This window comes from Haliaeetus leucocephalus, unplaced genomic scaffold, assembly GCF_000737465.1.
Source record: "Haliaeetus leucocephalus isolate CR32 unplaced genomic scaffold, Haliaeetus_leucocephalus-4.0 Scaffold526, whole genome shotgun sequence".
Classification (NCBI taxonomy): domain Eukaryota; kingdom Metazoa; phylum Chordata; class Aves; order Accipitriformes; family Accipitridae; genus Haliaeetus; species Haliaeetus leucocephalus.
Genome location: NW_010972962.1, coordinates 5,234,124 through 5,255,599, shown reverse-complemented (window position 1 = coordinate 5,255,599; position 21,476 = coordinate 5,234,124). Strand labels below are relative to the sequence as shown.

At 37.5% G+C, this 21,476-nt stretch overlaps 1 protein-coding gene across 1 annotated transcript in view; it reads left to right on the top strand.

Moving 5' to 3' along the window:
- Positions 1-21,476, top strand: part of THADA (thyroid adenoma associated) — a 168,985-nt gene that overhangs the window by 32,267 nt on the left and 115,242 nt on the right. The window contains 4 exon segments of the mRNA XM_010576464.1: positions 2,234-2,366; positions 5,291-5,404; positions 6,539-6,661; positions 7,358-7,449. Coding sequence (XP_010574766.1) covers positions 2,234-2,366; positions 5,291-5,404; positions 6,539-6,661; positions 7,358-7,449 — 462 coding nt within the window.

Sequence of the window (21,476 nt, the reverse complement as noted above, 5' to 3'; positions counted from 1 at the left end):
GAGATGGAGCTGCCAAATTTAAGGGAGTAGTCATCTCCATTGCAAAGTCAATAGTCTCTAATGTTTCTAACTTTTTAAAGCAATAACTCTTTCGCCTTTTAAAAAAAAAAAAAAAAGTGCCTTAGTGGGTGACTGAACAAGGTAGAATTACTTGTGGCAAGATCAAAGCAATACAGTTTTAAGGGAGTCTGAAGTTTATTGGATTTCAGAGTGTTTCTCCTCTTTCTACTACTACTGAAAGGGAAAAACCCCCTCAGTTTACTTAAGAATAAAATATTCAGTATGCTACGTAGCAACTTTTAAATATTTCCTTAATGCTTTACTTTGTGGTGTTCTGCACGATAGCAGATGTGAATATGTCTCGTGGGATATTTGTTTTACTACTAAGATAACATACTGAAGAGAGATGGGCGCTGTTCTTTGCATGCCTAAACTAAGACATTTAAATTCTGCTTAGCGAAGGAGGTAAGACCAGCTGCAGACATGATCAGCAGTAGCAGCTTTTGCAGTACATGTTGATGTGGGTGAAGAGAACTGCAAAGTAGAGTCTAGCTGCAGAGACCCACAGAGGAGATCCATGAGAAGTTTTGCGTGGTCTCAACCCTAGAATTCCATCCTCCTTGTGTACCCAAAAGTGAGAAAGGAACATGTCCTGAAAGTAAGCAGGGGAAGCTAATTGTCAGCAACAGAAAAAGTCAAAGAAAAGAGAACTTGCCATTGATTTCCAGAGTAATTTGATTGCTTCTGTCACATGCTTGGGGCAGGAAGCGCCTTTTTTGATGCTGTGGTATGAGATGACATACCCCTTGTGAAGCCATGTTTCTCCTGCATTCTGGACTGATGATATGCATGCTGGGTGCTGTTTTGAAGAGGTGTTGCCCTTAAAAAATGGGGAGAAGGCCTGGCAGCAGCGTAGGATTTCCACCACAGGTTTCCTAAGGGAATTACTGAAGAGTAAGAAGTCTGCTGTGTCTTTTGCTGACCTGTCTGGCACTTCTTGTGACCTCTGTTTTCTGCATGACTAATTTTCTGTTTATTTTGTAAAAGAAGGAAAGGAGGGATTCACTACAGATTAAAGCCTCATTTGTTGTTCAGTGTCAGGTTTTTAGCCTGCCTAAATTCTTGCTTTAATGAGAGGAGGGTAAAGGAGATGGTAGATGTAGACCTTCCATTGGATTTTGGCTTTCACATCAGTACCTACTGCCTTTTAGCTTTTCTTTTAAATTCTTTATTTCAGTCACCTAGGTAGAAAACTTGACTGTAGTCTTACTGTAAGGTCTCAGTACTTAATCATGAATTTAATTATAGTTTATATTTTTAGGTAAGGCAAGTCCTGCATGGCTGAGATAATTGCAGTTGTATTGACCACAGTGATTAATTCTTTCTTCTACTCTGAATCATGTGTCAAAACAGCGTGACAGGTTTTAATAACAACATCCTATTAATAGAAATTTTCGTAACGATGAATGATCCTTTTGGAACATTGACGTAAGATTAAAGAGCTGGTCTTGCACGCTGGATATGGTATATTTCATTGAACTGATCAGCACCAGCAATTGAAGTAGATTTTACTTCTCCTTGTCCTTGGAAGTTCTTTGCTTTCAGGCAATACTGTGTTTTATAACTGCAGAAGAAGAGTATTTAATGATAGGATCACAATTCAGGTGCTTCATCAAAAGTTTGACTGATGTAGTATTTTAAAAAGAGCAGTATGTCTTGTTTTTTATTCCTTCTACTGCTTGGAGATTTGCAGGAGTAGTTACATAATACATACTTACTGTGAGGGGCTTCAGTTTTGTTTTGTATGGCTTTAAACATAATTGTATATGTTAGTTAATGTAAGGGTCATGCATCAGCTACTGTGTGACAACAAAGATATAAATTTGTAGTGTGTCACTTCCTACACAGTGACTGATGTGCATATGTCTTTGTTTTCTGCTCCAGAACAGGATGATAGCTCTTGGCAGAAGAGAACAGTTGCAGTGCTGAAGCACAGAATCCTGTTTTCTGTTGAGTGAAATATCTTTTCCTAGTGGCACTTAATAAATATGGTTAATACAATTTGTACCAACATTGGAAAAATGTACAATTATTTTTTTAATTTCTGTCTTCTTTCTTAAAAAAATCTGCATAAATGCTTGGAGATGTTCACATATAGTAAGAAATATTCCGTAAGGTCACTAAACACTTTCTTTGACTCTGTCCTAGTTTCTTATGTATTTGTTTCATGTAGATGTAACAGTGAGAGTCTGCGCAAGATGCCAGCGCAGTGGCTAAGCGGTGTGTTAGAAGAAATTAAATCTTGTGATCCTTCGTCTACACTATGTGCAACCAGACGTAGTGCAGGAATTCCATTCTACATACAGGTACCAACTAATGTTATTAACTCTGACTTAATTTTTTTTTTTAATGTCCTTTCTGGTGAATACACGTATGTATTTATTTATTTTTCTTACTTCAACCCCTCTTGATTAAAAACAGTTACTTGTCTTTATACAGACTTTTATTGCCTTTGTGCAACCAAGTTGTCACATGTTAATTAAACCGCGTTTGATGCTGTTTAGCGCTGCAGTTCTATTGACTCTTGAGATTTTTGGCTTGAGGTAGATTCAGATAGCATTTCAAAAGACTGAGCTTAGGCTCTGTGTGGCCACTGTAATAATCCTGGCAAATTCATAAATTAATTCACAGATTAAGTAAGGCTCTGTTAACCATGTAACTTTGTGCTTCTTCTGTGTGAAGTGGGAGAGTGGTAAAATATGAACAGACCATCATAGAATTGTAAAATGGTGGCCTAGAAAATACTACAAAGAACTTAGGAAGTCCACTCAACAGTAATAAAGCAGAATCAAGTAAGAGAGTCACACTAACTGGTGTTGACTGACAGTCTTCGGTGCAGTGAATGAGTAGGTTACTGAAGGCTTATATCCATGAGCGTGGGGCCACGCTCCCGCAGTCTTCCTGCTCCCCATGTTACCATCAGCTACACACGTCCCAGTCTCCAGCTTCTGCCAAGTTCAGAACTGAGGGCTGATCGGCTGGCTGGCAGTGTTTTGTCTCTGCTCGAAGTACTACCCCCTGCTGAGTGTGTCACAGTAGTATGCAGCAGCTCATCTGCATCCTTGTGGGGTCAGTCACTGCAGAGTTGGCCCTGCAGATTACATTTATCCTGCTTCCATTCCTTTGCTCCTTAAAGCGGCCATGATTGCCTTCCCCTAAATTAATCTCCATCATTTTAACGTTCAACCAGTTTTCTAAGACAGGAGTCCAAGATTAACTACACAATTTATAACTTTCTCCATTCACTGAAGTATAGTCTCAGGCATGTTCCAAGAATCCAAGGGACTGCTGGGAGCAAGCTCTCCCTGCCAAAATAATTCATCTTGCTTGTTTTCCACTTCAAGTTTGCCCTGAGAAAGTTGAGGCAGCCTGCTTCTGTCCGATCTCTCTTATGTCAGTTACAGCCTGCTCCTGGCTTTGCTAGATGCATGTGTGCTAGGCAGCAGAGATCAGAAGTAGGGCATTGGTTTTAGAGACATTTCTCCTTTTCAGTTTCAGCGGATACAGATATAAAAAGGAAAGATCTTTAAGTTGTCTGCAGAATTAATTTGGTGATTTCATGTCTTCTGGTTTCCCCATTCACACCAGAGTTTGAATCCAGTGGGCATTCGCTAGCATTAATCCTGAGAATGTGAAAAAACAAACATGTTTCAATCAATTTTTCATGTAAAAAGTTACACTGCCTAATGTAAAGACTAGGTGGACCCAACGGTACCCCATTGCAGTAAACGTGTGTAGTCTGTAGTTGGCCTACATTACTGAGTCCATACGGCAAAGCTTGCTGTGAGCCATAGCTGTTTGGATAAACAGGTCAGATGCTTCTAGTTTGACAGCTCTGGAAGAGTACAAAGTTAGCCTAGTCAATTAATGAGTAGGTTTGAAGTGAACTTTGCGATTAGTCCGAAATAATTATTTTCAAATTGTAATTTTGTAAAGAGAGGCAATAGTGTTCTTTGGGAGTAGTTCTGAATGTGCCCGTAGCACTCAGTGAAAAGAATTAAGCCTTAAATAGCATGTCGCATTTAAATGATAAAAATGCAAGTTGTAATACATATCCTAACGGTACTATAATAAGGTTGTTTTATAAATGCACAAAATCGAGACTCAGTGTGGTCTCTTTGCCATCTGCTTCTTGTGACATTTATTCTTGTTCCACTAAACCACATCTGTTTTAATGATAATATGTAATTTTTAAGGTTATGAGCATTTTAAATGAGCTATTTAAAATAGAAATATTACTACCTAATAGTACAAAGGTGCAGCTCCAATTAGTGGGTGAGGAAATGGTGGGAAAATACTAGTTACAGCTTTAACATTTTTAGGATATGAAATTTTAGTCTTCAGTTCATTCTCCTGTATTTTATACTTCATGAATACTTTTTTCCCCCTTCTCTGTTTCTTCCAGTGTTAAAGGTACCGATAAACTGACAGTGACTACTTCTGAGTTTCTGCCTAACCTCTATACTTCATTTGGCTTACAGTTCATCGATTTGGTTGTTCTTATTGTAAAATGCTATTAAATATCTTGTTTGAACTGATGCTGAACTCTGGGCCCCAAAACACAAATGGATAATCATTTTTTTATTAGAAGTAAGGGATTTATGATTATCCATTTGTACTAAGTTGGACAAATTCAACAAGAGCTACTAGACAGAGGGGGAAAGACTGTTTTAACTCCAGTCCTGAATTTTAGAGGACTAAATTAGAGTATTTTCATCTCAGTTGAATGTCCTACCCATTGAACTACTATTTGGATATGGATGCATCTCTTTTCTCCTTTTAAAAAAGTGCTGCTTGTTTTATCCTGTTTTGCAAACCAGGATTTATTCTTTGGCCAGCTTATGTCATCTTAAATATGTATGTTAAACTGAAAAAAAAGTCTGTTCGAGGACATGTAAGTATGTGTAATATGGCAGATACTTTCGCTGTAATAAATACAATGATTTTTTTTTTTTGGTGGGTGATAAATTATTATTCGTCATATACAAGCAAATCTTCTTAGGCAGATGGATAGTGTATAAGCAAAGTTTCCTTACTGAAACATTGCATGCTAAGAGGCTTTGAACAAAACTAAGAGGTAAAACTGAAACTTTTTGCAATTTTTTCTTTAGTCCTTGTGTATGGTCAGTAGCTAGGCTGTGTAATATGGTAAATACAGGAACGTATGGCAGAACTGGTAGTAAAGAAAAATGGCTAGAAACACCTGATTTTTTTTTTTAACTTTCTGTAGGCTTTGTTAGCTTCAGAACCAAAGAAGAGCAAAACAGATTTGCTGAAAATGACAATGAAAGAATTGATATCTTTGGCTGCACCTTTGAATGAATCACCAAGTGTAATTCCACAGGTAAAAAAATACAGCCTCTCATCAGAAGGCAACTGTCAAAAAAGTGTTTGTGTTACTTCAAACAGTTAAGGAAATTTGTGTGTGTTTTTAATAAGGATATTTTGTTTTTATTATCTATAGCTAGATTTTAAAATGTGTTTGCATGTGCAGAAGTTATGAAGTCACTAGAATTTGCAAGTGCATAAGATACTAAAAAATGGATTGGGTGTAATTTCATAGTTTTTTTTTCTAGTACAGCAAATACAGTCACGTTAATTTCGAATTTGTATGATCACATTTCTGCCTGTAGTATACTTCTAAATAAATAGATGAGTAATTTCCTTTTTACAAGAAAATTAACAAGAAAGCATTTGTTTACATTTAGAGTAAATAAATTAGTTGCATAAATCATATAATTAAGCAGTAAAATACTACATGAAAAGTGATTTTATGCATACTCACTAACTTATAAACTTAAATATATACATTTGGAATGCATTTTACTTTAAAGTCAAGATCTTTATCTTCAAAATGTTGTTATCAAATACTTAATCTTTCTGTTTGTAAGTGCAAGCCATAATTTGTTGACAGTACATAGAAGTATGTTCTAATGGCTCTGCCAGATCTTCTGCTGGTATAAATTTATGTAGCCTTGTCAAAGTCTCTGAAGCTACACATATTACCACCTTCCCCTACAGAGAGTAGAGAAATATCAGAAAATGCTTCATATAGTGAAGGAAGCTTGACTGTCAGTTTTAGCTTAATATTGTCCTCATGTGAGTTGTAGTTTATTTTTTCTCACAGTATCTACAGCATGTCAAGAATGTTGGAAAAGATGGTTCTAAATTTTGAAAGTTATTTTTACAGCCATGATAAACTAAGGAAAAAAGAATGCTGGCCTTCACTTGCAGTGCCTGGGCTGTACTTGTTAGAGGAATATATTTTTAAACTGTAGCTGTTCTTAACAGTGTTTACTGCTGCTCCGTTTTAATGTATGTTTTTAATAGCAGTATTCTTGTATTTAATATGGAAATAAAGTGGTGTAAATGTGCATAGGGATTATTTTTATTTCACATGTTCACTGTTGTAATTAACATACATTAAGATATTTTCCAATGAATATATATTTTTCTTATATTTCTTCTACCCCCACAGGTTCATGCTTTAAATATCCTTCGGGCACTGTTTAGGGATACACGTTTAGGTGAAAACATCATGCCTTATGTTGCAGATGGAATACAAGTAGCAATTCTAGGTTTTACATCACCTGTCTGGGCAGTAAGTTAATTCTTAATTTTGCCTCTCTAATTTAACAGGATAGAGTGGTAATGTTCAGTGAAGCTTTGGTCTTGTTTATAAATGGCAGTACTATGATTTCCTGAATGTTACATGGTGTAATATATTAAGGTATGATAAAGAATAATGTAGCCCTGCAAAAAAGCCATAGTTTTGGTCATGTTTTTTGGTTTTGTTTCATTTTTCTGTAATGTGAAGCACTGATATTGACAAAAAGTAGGGACAAAGATTGCCTTATAGATAAAAATGTATCTGGCTGTTAAATTTTGAGTCAGTGCACCTAGATAGGAAGGAGTGCATTTACATTCATTCTCACTGTTACTTTGCTTTTCAGTGAAAGATAGTATTCCATATGGTATATTAAGGTAGAACATTTTGTGACCTGCCATGTATAAGGGTGAATATTTTGAACCACTAGAAATCTGGATGTATTCCTTATATTAAAGATGGGCATCTCCAAAAAATCCAAACTTTTTATTAGTGCCATCTTGATTAAGAGGAAAGGTGCTCTGAATTAATTGTTTCAATGTGCTAACCTCTGAACAGTAGGCATGCTCTGTCCTTCACTCAGCTGTTCTTCTTTTCAACTGTACATTAGTGGCTGTATTTTAAAAAAATATTAGTACATTTCAAAGGGATTTTTAAAACATAGTTCATGTTCTTTTCTTTTTCCTTTAGGTAAGAAATTCATCTACACTTCTTTTTAGTGCTCTGATTACAAGAATTTTTGGGGTTAAAAGAGGGAAAGATGAAAATTCAAAAAAAAATAGGTAAGCTTCACTTGATACCAATTGTAAGTTTGCAAAACATAACCTTAGCCAACAACAGTTTGAAAATGTTGCTTGCTTTATGGATATATTTGAATCATGATGTTAGAAAAACATCTAGCTTAGCTTAAACTGTGCTGCCAGGAAATAAGTGGTAAGGCCAAAAATATCTGCTGTTAAGCACTGAGAGTTAATTTGTACTCGCGTGCAGTTTCACAGAAGGGGAATGTTGCTGAGAGGTTTTGGTAGCAGTGGCTCTTTCAAATGCCCAGTCTCTCTTGTCACAAACTAGCCCTGTTGCTCTTGACAGCAAAGAGAGAGGGGTGAAGGACAAGAGAAGCAATGGTCTCACGTGTGTTCCCTTACCTCTAGAGCAGGCCTGGAGGTAATCTAACCTCTACTAATTTGAGATTTTTCCCTTTAGTCTTCTTACTCTAGAACACCCTGTCCCTCTTTCATGTCTCTTTCCTCCAAGCTCCAAAAAATGCAGCTTGCAAAGCTGCTTCTCTTCCAAGGGATTCTGCCCTTGAACTCTGTAGTCCTGCTCCTGATCCTCTACTGTTTCTCATGTAAAATCAGTTCTCCTCTGACTCTTAAAACTCCCCAGTCCTGAACATTCCTCTTTCTCTGCGCCCTCCAGTTAGTGCACAAGCACCCCTATGTTTTCTTTGGCCTTCAGCCCCTTCCTTTAGCTTCTGCAGCAAATGAAGCATGCCCATGCCCTGTGCTCTGTAGCTGAGGTTCCTGCTGTAGTAGGGGAAAATAACCCTGGATGCAGAATAAACTCATTTAAAAAATAGTCCTGGGTAAGTCTGTGGGGCCATAGAGTGGTCACACTATGGATATTATGGTAACCCTTTCACAATTTCCTAATGGATTTTCAAATCATGGACAAGGTATGCAATTTCTGAAAGAAGGCAATTGTTATGATTTACCCTCAAAATTTTATTATTTTTTTTTACTCGGTATACAGTGGTTCCTTAGTGTTGATCTATGTAGCTAATACAATTTTCATGCACATTATGAGAAACTGAATGTCCTGGGATGATGATAGTCTTTCGTCTTTTAGGTGATAGGTGCCATTTTAGCTGTTTGAAATAATATCAGGTGTCACTTGAAGAATTAGTCACTATGTATGTATGAATGTGAGGAAGAAATACAGGTGGGAGATTGGAGGAAGATTTCCCTTAGAAAATAACTGTTCCCCCAAAAATGATTTGAAATGTCACCTCCCCTACTGCATTAAATTATCCCTGCTTTGTCATAAACCCAAATCACTTCTTGCCCAAACCTGGAATTCACTCCCATAACCTTTGAAACCCAAACAGAGCAATAAAAAGTGTTTCTCACTTTTTGCCTTCTCATATAACAGCATTTAAAGTTGTTTTTTTAATTTTCATATTGAGCACTCACTGAAAGAGATATGTACCTCAGCTTTTTTTAAGTTTGTATCCTAGGGAAAAACTTCACACTAACTTCTGCAGTGGGAAGGCAAACTGACTTCTCAAATACATGCGGTGTGATGAGATATGTAACCTGAGATTTCTGTTTGTGAAGTTGCAGAAATTAATGCATTTGAGCATCTGTTGGGGATGGGAGATACCAGAATGAAGGAAAGTAAACTTTTATATAGTTGAAATGAATTAATGAAAAACAATGTTAACTTCTATGTAACTGGCACTGTAGACTTGCTTCTCTGAACCTTCCCGTTTACCATAATTTCTTTGTAGCCATTTTGACCAAAAGATGTTAAAGCTGGGCTGACTTCTTTTTCTTCATCTATTCATTTAGCAATTTTGCATTAAATGTTGTATGTAGTCAGTCCTACTGTTTCCCACATACAGTCGTCAATACCACGAAACAGGGAATGGGAAAACTTCTAAAGACAGACCAGTGAGACAGGAGGTATGAAAACAGATGTAGAGATTTTATTTCAAGTTTATGACTCCTATCTCTGCAGGAGATACTGGTTTAGAAGGAGAATGATGTAGAGGTTGTTTGGCTATTTTGTTCATAAAGCTTCTTCCTCTGAACCCCGCCGGTGGGTTTGGGGTAGGTTGTGTTTCGGAAGAGCTCTGTGTTTCAGTGGTTTGGCACCACGAGGTGTCACCGTTGCTGCACAGCTCCCTGCAGTCACATCCCTGGGGTGCAGCTACACTTGGTCGCTTCTCTTCCGGAGCTCTAAACTTGTTTTGTTTAGTGTTTTGCCGGAACAGAGTTCATATAGTAAAGTAATTTTTTCCCCCCCACTTCTAAATCTGGCAGTTTATTTCAAAAGCACTAGCATTTTAGCAACTTGCATTTATAGGAGCTTGTGTGAAAGTCATCCGGGTTCTGTTGCCTGCAGGATGTTCTGTTTGCAGTAAGTGGCAGCCTGTCTGTGGACAGAGACCAACTCTCTGATGCTGCCATTAGGACTTTGCATAGGTTTCCAGTTTGCCTAATTTTAGATTAGGGGTTTAAATCTGTCTCTTCTGTGCCAGTGGGGAGTTACCTTATTGCTGGGCTATTCTGGGCATCTTGTCCAAAAAAGGATGGAACCAGAAAAGTTGTTTTCTCAAGAAGAGTTCCTATGAAACTGATACAGTTGGGACGGTGGAGAGTTTGTGTAGATTTCCAGAAGAAAGCTTTGTTGGAACAGTACTGGTAACTTACCTCCACTGCTGTGTTTCTTTAACATACTTTGTGTTATGTTTCCCTTTCTTTCTCTTATCTCCACTAAAAATTCACATATAGCATCCTTTACACAACAATTATAGGCCTGTCATGTGTTTTGCTGCTTTTAGTCTGCTGATGTTATGTTCCGTTCCCTATTTATGTTAATTTTGTACATTATAATTGCCATGCACCTAGGGAGTTTACGTAGTGGCAACACAGTGATGGTCCATTATTTGAAGGTCTTGATCAGTTGTGAAGCATTGGACTGAATGACTGAATGAACTACAACCTATGTCTGATCAGCAACCTGATTTAATTTGGTTTTTTTCCAGGCATATGTAAAAGAAAGATGGGTTTGGGTTCTTGTTTTGATTTCTGGTGGGAGGTTTTTTGGTTTTGTTTTATTTTTACCTCTGAACATCCCTTTGTTGTTTTGGGTTGTTTGCAGTTGAACAACTGTGTGAAAGGGCCCTTTCACTCTGTGACAAAGAGAGTGAGAAGATGCCTAACTCTGCTGACAGACATTTTAAGTTACATCTGCAGTGGCCTTGCCTACTGGAGAGTAGAGGCAGGAAAGCATGTTGAGCTGGGCTTTGTGGTCATTGAAAGGGGATTAGGAAGGTCAGCCAGAACTGTCTGTCTCAATCTGAGGACAAGGCAATACTAGATTATGCTAGAAAAGGTCCGTTCTCTGAAAACTTGGTCTGCAGTTTGAGGAGACATGGGTCGAAGGAATTAACAACTACACATCATGGCTCCCAGTGCTCGGTTGTGCTGGTTCAGTTGTCGGTGGGGCTCTGCTTTGGGTCGTCTGCAATGTTTGCATCAGCAGCTGTATTGGTACAACTGTGGAGTGGAGAACTGGGACAGTGAAGGAGAGAGATTTCTTGAGCAGAACTCTGGGCTGATGCCAAACTTCACTCTTAAGGGTTTGCTGGAAACTTTAAGGGACTACTCTACATCATGCTCTACAGGAGATGCAATCATATTCTGTTTTCATTAAATATTGATGCATCTTTTTAATTTTAGCATGGGCAAGTAAATAATGAATTGGAAAATTAATACTTGAAAAATAACAAATGTGTGCAGCTCTTGCAAGTAGAAGAGAGAGAAGTTGTGTGAAGACTGTTTACAGTGGTCCATGCAACTATACAGGTTGAACTTTCTAGTGAAAAGAAAGAAACAGAAATTTTCTCTGGGTTCTCTCTTTCTGAGAAAGCCTGTATCAAAACTTCTGCTGCTGCTGTAAGTGTGTGTGTTTGTGTGTATATATATGGACATGGGTGTGTATTTGCCTAAATGATACTTTGATTTCCAGATATTGACAGTTTAAAAATGGTCCTGTTAACACTCACCTGTAGGGGGGGTTGGTTTAGTTTAGTTTTTGTATACTTCATTTGGGAATATAATTTTCTTAAATGTTATGATAATTTCAAATCTACAAGACTTGGTGTGAAATTCTAGCCACATAAATACAAAGTAGTGAGGAAGGCTTACAAAGGAGTCTTTGCAATTAGCCTGTTTCTGTTTGGTTACAGAAAGTGTGCTCTGCATGGGTACACCACAGTGTGCTTTAGAGAAAATAATCACCCCTTCTCTAAGCCCTTCACAGCACAGGTAATTATGTTAGTTTAGCCAGTCCCTTCATACTTGGAGGATGCTAGGTCTGTATCCTAATTTGCCTAGCTAGCATGCTATCAGCTGTGACCTGTTCCCCAGCCCCACTGCCATTCAGCACTTGCTTCTGTGCTGGGGGTGCCAGGGCTGCACTGGGGCCTGACCTCGGCCCATCAGCGCCTCTGGAGAGGGGGCTGCCATGGCCCTGGCTGCTCTGGGAGCACCACTCTGAGGGGGATGTTGAAGACCTGAGTACTACACTTGGTTTAATGCAAATTAATTGAAGTAGGACTGAACGGCAGGGAGTTCTGTAGGCCAATGAGTTTTGCCTCTCATGTTTTGATTAAATAGCCCTTTCCAGTTTTCTTGTGCAGTGAATTTACAATGTAGACTTGCTGATTCCAGGTACTTTTCAAGAAGCTGGGGTGTGGTCTATGCTTAATAAATCTGTTGTTTTCACGTTTGGGTTTTGTTTTCCTGTTAGTGTTGCTACAGGTTGCAAATCATCTAAAGTAAATGTTTGCTATAGTTGATTGTAGGCTCCAGCATTCATCACATGAAAAATTAGGATGTCTTGAGATGAAGAGATTCTAAAAATAAAATGGAATATACATGGTGATAGTTAATGCAGATCTGTCGATGAAAGTCAAAATAACTTACATATAAAGTTAACTGAAATTAATTTTGAAATGTAATTAAATTTCTTATCAAAGAGGAATTCTCTTCTGCCCAAATGAGTTACAGTAGTAATAGTGATACTTTCACCCAAATTCTTACACACATGCATATATATATATGCCTATATATTGTCTGTATATGCACTATATATGCTTATATATAATACTGGACTACAGACCACTGGTCTGTATTGCAGTGCTATAACACACACACACACACATATATATATTAAAGACATTTTGGTCTGTAGTCCAATGCTAATTAAAGCTGCTATTGCTTGTTACTAGACACGACTCTTATCAAATACCTGGTATTTCTGGCTTTTTTTTTTTTTTTTTTTTTTTTTAAAGGATGAGCATGATCAGAAATTCTTTCAGGCAATTTGCCATTTGACTTAGGACAAGCTTTAGTCTTTACAGTAATAAAAAAGTATCATCCTGGCTTGTTTGAAAATGGATTGAGTTGGAATATATGTTGCAATGTCCTCAGAAAGAATAACCAATGGCCTCAGGTAGAGGCTGGGGTTAAAAGAAAGGATGGGGTTGGGGAGAATTCCCTTAGCTTCTCACCTTGGTGGAGGAGGTTCCAGGAAGCAAAAACTTCAACTCTTTGATTAAAATCAGTTTTTAAAGCAAGGCTGAAATGGTCCAGTGCAACCTGGTGATTTTTACACGAAATAACTGGTGTATATATGTATATATTTGTGTTTTGGGAAGGGGGGAACTCCTATGTATTTAGACTCTAGTGAAGGGAAAATCTGTATGCAGAAAAATACTTAGCTGTCAACACACATTATCTGTGGAGTAAATAGTCATGCTGTTAGGAAACTGAGTAGGAATGCTGCCATGTTGTCAATGTTGGTTTAGATATATTTGAAAAGAAAGGACCAAATTTAATTGCCATCTACGTAGTACTTCTTGAAGTCTGTTTTCATTGATAGCTGTAAATATTGATGACTATCAATAACTTCAAGCAGTTGGAAAGGAGAAACTTATCTTTCTAATTGTAATAACATGAAAACTATGTAGATATGAACAAGTTTTGAAGATGCACTACTGGCTGTGAGGCATCAACATGCATGACTGCCCTCTGTCTGCTTTGTTTTTATTGCAAGTTGAGTGTTCAGCACTTCTCAGTAAGTGGTTGCTTGCAGACTTGAAGGTCACTGAGTAAAACCAAATTAACTTTTAAAAAGCCTGAGTTGATTTTTTTGTCTCCTAAATTGACATGTACTTTTTCTTTAACTTTAAAGTTTTGTATGAATACTAAGGTTTTTAACACCATAAATAATTGCATTTTACACTGTGAAGGGTTAGAGGAAGACACTGCAAATTGAATGTTCTAATGCAAACCTCTCTTTTCATAATATTGTCCCTAAATTAAGTGAAGCTGGGATTATGTTCCTTTTCACTAAACCACTCTAGAGCTGTAGCTCTAAGTACATTAAATACATCATAAGTACATGATTCCTGTTGAATGTTTCACATCTGGCAGGCTAACACTCCCAATACTTGTAACTGAACAGCTGAAAAGTCTGTCTTGCATCAATGATGTTTTGTCAGTCTTAACAGCAACTTCATTAGACATTTGCAGTGCATCATACTGGGCTCAGATAGGACTTCTGAGATGGGTCTGTGTTGCCCCCAGAGGAGTGGCCAGTACTATTTTGGGATAAGCTGAAAGAAACTTTGGTGGTACTAATGTGGTCAAGCTGTAATGGCACATCAGTGTTGTAAAATTGGATAGCCCTTAGGAGAGTTTCACTAGAGGTGATACTCAGATTGACTGTAGCCCATAAACGCTCAATGCTGACTTGGAGACACACCAGTGGCAGAAGTCCTGTGTGCCAGTTAAGGTACAGCTACATGCAAGAGGATGCTGACTGCAGTGATGGGTCTGCAGGAAGGGCAGTGGTGAGGCAGCAGAGTGTGCTAAGCTGCTTGTGCCAGCTCCAGCAGGGAAACACAAGTACAGCTTGATTAACAAAACTGGCTTCTGAGCTCTGTACCTCTTGGACCACATACTGTGGAGGGAAGGGTTGGGATTGCTTTATCTTGGATCTCATTAGTGATTCCCTAGTGGATTTTCTCTGGCAACCTTAGTCTGTTGCAGCTTTTCAGTTGAAATACTGGATCAGTGACAGTGAGGTTTCACAAGATGACTGAGCCATTTAAATGCTTCTGGTTCTTTTTCCTCTAGCTGCTTCTGTGCCACATTTTGCAGCCTGTTCCCTCCATGCCACCTTAGTTCCAGTGAATGCTTGCAAAGTAGTTATTAAGGATTTGGTGCAGTACATTGTCTTGTGAGGGGGTTGTTTTTGTTAAAAAGAAATCCCTCCCCCTTCTGTCTGCCAAAAATAGGCCACATTTATTTTGCTCAACTTTTTTGTTTTTAATGCTCTGGCTCTTTTTTTTTTTTTTATTGACTTTGACAGATTTAGAAGACTTAATCTCAGAACTGTCTCAAGAAAACATGCGAAAGTTCAGGCTGACTCATAATCATTACGGCTTTTACTGATTAATAGTTCAATAACAATATGTTTGTTTAAACATGATTTTGAACAGGTTTCCTATTTCTAAGTGCCTTTATAATAGGAATAATGATGATAAGGTGCTATTAACTTGTAAATTGAAGGTAAAATTCATGAAGGTCATGTACAGAAACAGACACAAATTGAAAACAAGCTCCTAAAGAAATCTGTTTCCCTCTGTGTCACGACTTCAATTATTCTGTTTTACAAGCCTAATCTAAAATTATCTAAAATCCCCTGTAGCAGAAAATATGGACTGTTCTCCTTGAGGTTGAGGATGCTCTGTGTGTATATGATTTCTGCTGATTTTAGGAATACAATGTGTGTATCTGAAATGCCTAAAATCTACAGAACCATTTTTACTTCCAAAATTTTATCTTGTGTATACAGAGTCAGAAAAACGTTAACCCACATAAATACTAGTGAAATCTTTGTGGCCCAAACGCATGCTTAAAGCACTGGTGTGCAAATGTGTATCTGTGCTCTCCTGAACACGGAGGATCTTCATAACATGCTGTCTTAAGTCAGAGCCAGAAAATAGGAAGGTGAACACAGTAAAGTGACCTGAATCAAAGTTCACCCAAAGTGAAACCTCCTAAAAATACATGTGCGGGCCTGAGGTAACTTCAGTCCATTCGTTTTAAATAAATTAGGGGCATAATGTTAAATGTTTGTTTCTACTGAGTGAGTAAAATACATTCAGTGAAACAAAAATTACTGTAAACCTAACCACATGAGTAGGTAATTTAGTTTCTGCTGTAGTGATAAAAGTTTTCATTAATATGAATTGATAAAATTATTGTTTTGCTTCATGCATAACGTACACATCCCTTATTCGTTTAACTTCGCCATACTAAGTAAAAAGGAGTTACTCTTTACAGAATACTTCCAGACAGAGAGGAAAGTATGTGGGCTGTTTGGAGGTAAAATTCACAATGCTAAATTTGTGGCAAGAGATTAAAGATAATAGTTATATAGGCAGTGGTTGAATAGAGTTCTTGGAAACTTTCTAAACATATATACATATATCTTAGTTTTATTTATATGTGTGTGTATACACACATATATATGTACATACACACGTGCACACTCATGCATATACACAGTTCAACTTTCTAAAAAAGTTTGCTAAAAATAACTTTTATATGTAAAATATTTTATTTTTAAAAATACATTTTATATATAGTTTTATATACATGCATATATACAGACATGTTTGTGTACGTTTATCAAAGTTGAATGTTGATTAATGTGTTGATACAGGTACCAGGTTGTATCTGTGATGTTGGGTTTAAGTGATGGTCCCCTATTTATATTCTGAGCCCATTGTATGCTTACTTTCTAGTGTAGCAACAAAAGTGCTCTTGGAGAAGGACTTCACAGGTTATTTTAGAGAACTGTGTGTTGCATAATTATTCCTCAAAGTCACACTTCTCCTGAAGTATTTGTTCTACACAGGTGCTCTTTCCGTACCTGATTACACAAAGGGTATAATAAATAGCAAAACAAGAGGTATAAAGAAACTTGTACTTAAAAGAGATCAAAGCAAACCAGACCATGCAGTCCTTTGGAAGTCTTGGCTAGCTCTCTTGTAAATAAAAGTGCTTCTAAAGCAGAAGGTATTTAACTACTGTATTTATACAGGCCTTGATTGACAGTTCAGTTATTAACCTCATAAAAACACAGCAACGTAAATTAGTAAGAATGTTTATTCTAGCACTTCTATCTGAAGGAAAATGAAAACCAAGATATAGTGGCATATTCTTACTTCCTTTTAAGTATTTATTTTAGGGCTGTGTAGTATAAAAGAATGTTTTTTCAAGTCAGTGAACTTAAACTATTTTGCTTACTGTTCTGGGATTTAAGTATTTTCTAATTCCTAACAAAACAAATGTTAGATTTATTGAAGGTGCAAAGTCACCACATCTTTATTGAAGGTGCAAACCCCACATCTTTATAATGATTCTTTTTTCCCCTTCATAGTGTTTTTCATTTCATGTGGAGTAAAAATGAAATCTGAAATGTTTTTTCTAACTAACTTGATGTGGTTATAGAAAAGTTGTCCCTTCTTGTCACAGAAGAGGTGTCCTGTATCATGTTAGATCTAGAAAAACAAGTATGCAATAATCTTTTATATCCTTGCTCTTGGGCTTATTAGTGGATGTATTGCACCAGTTTTTTTTTTACAATTGTTTTTTCCAGGCTTCATTGTGGCTTTTCAAGCCTCTGCCCAAAATTACATAGCCATTTTGTCTTCTATGGGAATGCTAAAATTCTCTTATGCATGTGAAATGTTTGTTTAAAAGCAGCTTGTCATGAGTCCTAAACCAGGATGTTCTTTCAGGAATTTAACTGTTAGGTATGTTCTTTAAAACAAAAGTATTTGAAGCGAATTCTTAAAATTTATATATAAACTTTATTTCTAAAGTTCTAAAGGAACTTGCCTGTTGCTTTTGTCTCTGTCTCCTAGTAAGAATGGTGATGGTTCTCGGGTTGTCATCCAGAGGGACTGCTAATCAAGGGCTCTCATAAATACACACTATTTCTGAATTAAAATTTTAAGTGGGTATTTTTATTTCACATCAAGCTAGTATTTTAAATACTAGTGTACATGGTGGCATAAACAATACTTTGTGCTGAACTGAAGACTAAGTTACTAACTTAATAAAAAACGGGTAAATCTCAAGAATTTTGTTGTTCTTAGCAGGATCTATTGTTTACTGCAATTGCATTAGCTAGTGATGGCCAGCAAATACAGGAAAACAAGAAAAACACCAATCTATTATGAAGATAAGGTTAAAACCTTGCTGCTGGAGGGGGAAGTAACTAAGTGGAATCATAGAAACTGTAAAGGTATCTCTTGATCCTGTTTCCTTGATTCCCATTCGAAGTATGACTGTTAGCAATGCTAAATCAGGTCAGCAGTGGCTTTGGATGAGTTAAAAATCTCCATCCTTGGAGATTTTGCAACCGCTCTGAGTAACATGTTCCAGTGCTTCAGTCCCCTTTTTTCCTGTTGCCCAAGTTAAAACTCCTAAGCTATGATTTGTGACCATTGGTTCTTTCTGTACCATCTGCAACTACTGCAAGAAGTTTAGCTTTTAGCTCTCTAATCTGCAATTCCTTCAAGTGTTTGTAGGCTACTGTTGGATCTCCCCTGGACCTCTTCTTTGTCAAACAGAACAAACCTGGCTCTTTCAGCTTCTTCTCATAGGGCACGTACTCGAGGCCCTGTCCATCTGAGGAGTTATTTGCTGGACACTCTCCTGCTTCCTCTAATCTCTTCTGAACCTGTCAGCCCAAAACTGGATGGAGGATTCCATGTACAGCCTCACTGTGCCAAGTAGAGGAGGGCAATAACTTCCCTTGATCTGCTGCCGCATTCATCCTAATGAACATATTCCAGTATGTGCTTTGCCCTGTTCGTGGTGAGGACGTGCCATTGGCTCATACTGAGCTTGGCATCCACTGTAACCCCCAGGTTCTTTCCCGCAGGGCTTTTACTGAGCCATTTGGTTTTCAGCCTGTGCTGATGCTCAGGGTTATTCAGCCCAAGTGCAAAATCTTGTTTCTCCTTGTTGAACTGCATGAGGTTTCTGTTGGTCCAAGAGTCAAGTTTCTCAAGGTCTGTCTAGACTGAACTTCTACTGTTTGGTGTTTTATCCACTCCCCCTAATTCAGTGTTGTCCACAGATCTGCAGAGGGTGCTTTCTATCTCATCAACCAAGTTGTTAATAAAAATGTTGAGGGATGTAGGGGCCCCTGAAATGACCTGTGGAGTATTTTACTAGTTACTAGCCAACAACCAAACACTGAACCATTGATACCCTTTGGGCCTGGAGGTCCAGCCCAAATGTGTTGTTTATCCAAGCTGTACTCTCTCAGCTTCCAGATGAGAAAGCTGAGTGAAGCTGAACCTGAAGCTGAATGAGCACAGCATTTTCTAGTCCATTTTAAAGTTTTCTGCCTTAATAAAAATGTAGCTTAACTGCCTTCCCTAGGAAATAAGAAAGAACAATAATTATTTTAAAATTACAAGAATTGTCTTGTCAATTGTCACAAGTCTGTTTGAGTTTCATCTATTTGAATGCTCACCAGACTCTTGGATTCTCTGTGCATTTATGGACAAGTTTCTTTATGTTGGTTTCTCCATCAGTTGCTTTTTTATGGGTGTGAAACACTGAAACCTGGCAAGTTTGGAGCCTTTCAGTAGCGTGTACACTCTCTTGCCAAACTCCAGTTATGGTGCTTGCCCTGGAATTTGCAGATTACCTCCTTGAGCTGACTATAATGGGGTCATTTTAGGATAAATTTAAGATTGTGCTCCTCTTCACTCAAGTCAAGTGAAACCTGGAATTCTTCTGGAGGTTTTTGTTTAAGAAGGCATGAGCCACCTGTTCACCCTTTCAGAAACATACTGCAGACTTCCATTTTGTTTAAAAAGGAGTGAAATACAAGCAAGTTTTTAAGAGTGATCACTGAGCGCCTGGAACTTCTGAAAGGAAGTTCTAGAAATTTTTGCATACTCATCCAGTGTGCATTTTAGAATCTGCTTAGAGTCTTAGTCTGATTGATGACATCAAGGGAGAGATTAGAAAATTATCAGCTGCTAATCTTTATATAATTCTTATCAGCAACAGTTCAGCACCAGTTGAACTGCATGTGTTTAAGAAAGGGTTGGAATTTCCATGCGGATCAGCATGTCACAAAATCACAGGACCACACTGTAGTAAGGGTCCTGCTGGTACGTTGACTCAGTTCTTTTCATAAACAAGCTTGTTATGCTGTTCCTTTTATAAACTGATCAAGTCGCATCTTAAAAACAATTTGGTTATTCCCACTATTTCTGCAGGAAGACTCCCTGAATGCCACCTTCCCAAGTAAAACTTCTCAAGAATCTTCCTGCTTTGATCATTAGAAACTTAACTTGCAATGTATATTTATTCATGGCCATTTGAGACTCATTTGTTCTTATGCCAGCTTTGTCCTTTATTTTAAATAATTATTTTCCTTCCTGATGCTTCCCTTGAGGTATTTGTGGATGCCAGTCATATATCCCGTCTGTGTTAATTTTGCCAGGCAAAACAAATTGAGGTTTTTAAATCTCTTCTCAGCAAATTTGCTTTCTATTCCCTCGGTCATGTGAGCAGCTTTTTTTACGTGTCTCTGTTAGCTGGAGGTTAGCTGTGATTTATTCCAGCTTACATCCTACCCAATTGTTGGAGACTGGCATTAGTACTTCCTTGTCCATACTGACTGTATCAGGATTGATGGGTTACAGAATCACATTTCCCCTTGGTTCTCTTGATGAGGGATCCAAGGTACCAACTAATATGCTTGGATCCTTTTGGTATTTCCAGCTGATGAGCTCCTAAGTTTTAACACATTCTTTAATTAGTCCTCATATATGCAGTCTTTTTATCTGCTATTAATTTCATGTCCTTCTAGTATTCGGCTCCTCAAGATACCCAGTTTTGTTTCATAGTGTTTTAATCTTCCCTCTCTAGAGACAATGCTTCATAACTGTTGTTTCAATGGTGGATTTTAATGGGCACACTCCTAACTCTTTTACTGTCATCTTCAGTTAAACCAATAATAATATTGGTCCCAACAATAGATTAGGTCCACCAATAACTTGACTTGCAACATGTTCTTTTGGGGTCTTTTTTAAGTCCTGTTCCTACTCTACTTACCCATTTTATCTAGTGGCATACTTTAATTGCAGTGTGTCAAATACTTTACTGTCACTCGTAGAGATTACACTAGAGTTTAATCTGTTAAACCAAAACTGTATTTTCACCACGGACCTTGTGTAAATATTTGCTCAGACTACATTGCAGGATGTTGTCTGCTTCCTGCTGTTTTCTGTGTCTCACAAAAAGCCCATGGGTTTTTTAGCTGTGAAGGAAGCATATGAGAACTGGATCTCTGCTCTGAGCTGGAGCTGCTCAGCTTTTTACTTCGAAGCAAATTATGAGTAAAAAATTTTCAAATTTCAAACATTCATTTGTTGAGATAACATTCTGGAGACTTGTGTGACTAGAATTGTTTTATTTCCTTTGTCTAGAAATATTTTTACCGTTCTTGGATAGTGCATGGGTTAGGTTGGCACAATCTAGTTTCTAAGTTTTGCACATTGCACTTCATTCCATTTGATCTTATTCCCTGATAAGTAACTGTTCTCTTTTTCAAGTTTATTTTTTCCCTGAATTTCTGTATATTCTTGAGGCCAGAATAAAGGTCTGTAGTTTTCTGAATAATTTTCCCTGCCAGCACTTCTGAATAATTTAAAATGTTACGTATTTGCTTCCCTAATTGTATGGTATTATACTGTCTTGCTGTGTTCTAAAACCCAAGTTAAGAAATTATCTTTTGAGTTGAATGTGCTAAATTCTTTGAGTTTTGCTTCCTTTTCAGTTAGGATAATTTCTGTTTTCTGTACCTTTATTACTGTTAGTTGTCCTGTCATGAAATACAGCTGTCATATTCTTTAGTGCTATTTAAGGAGCAAAAAATTCATTTGATTCTTAAAGCATATCTGAATTAG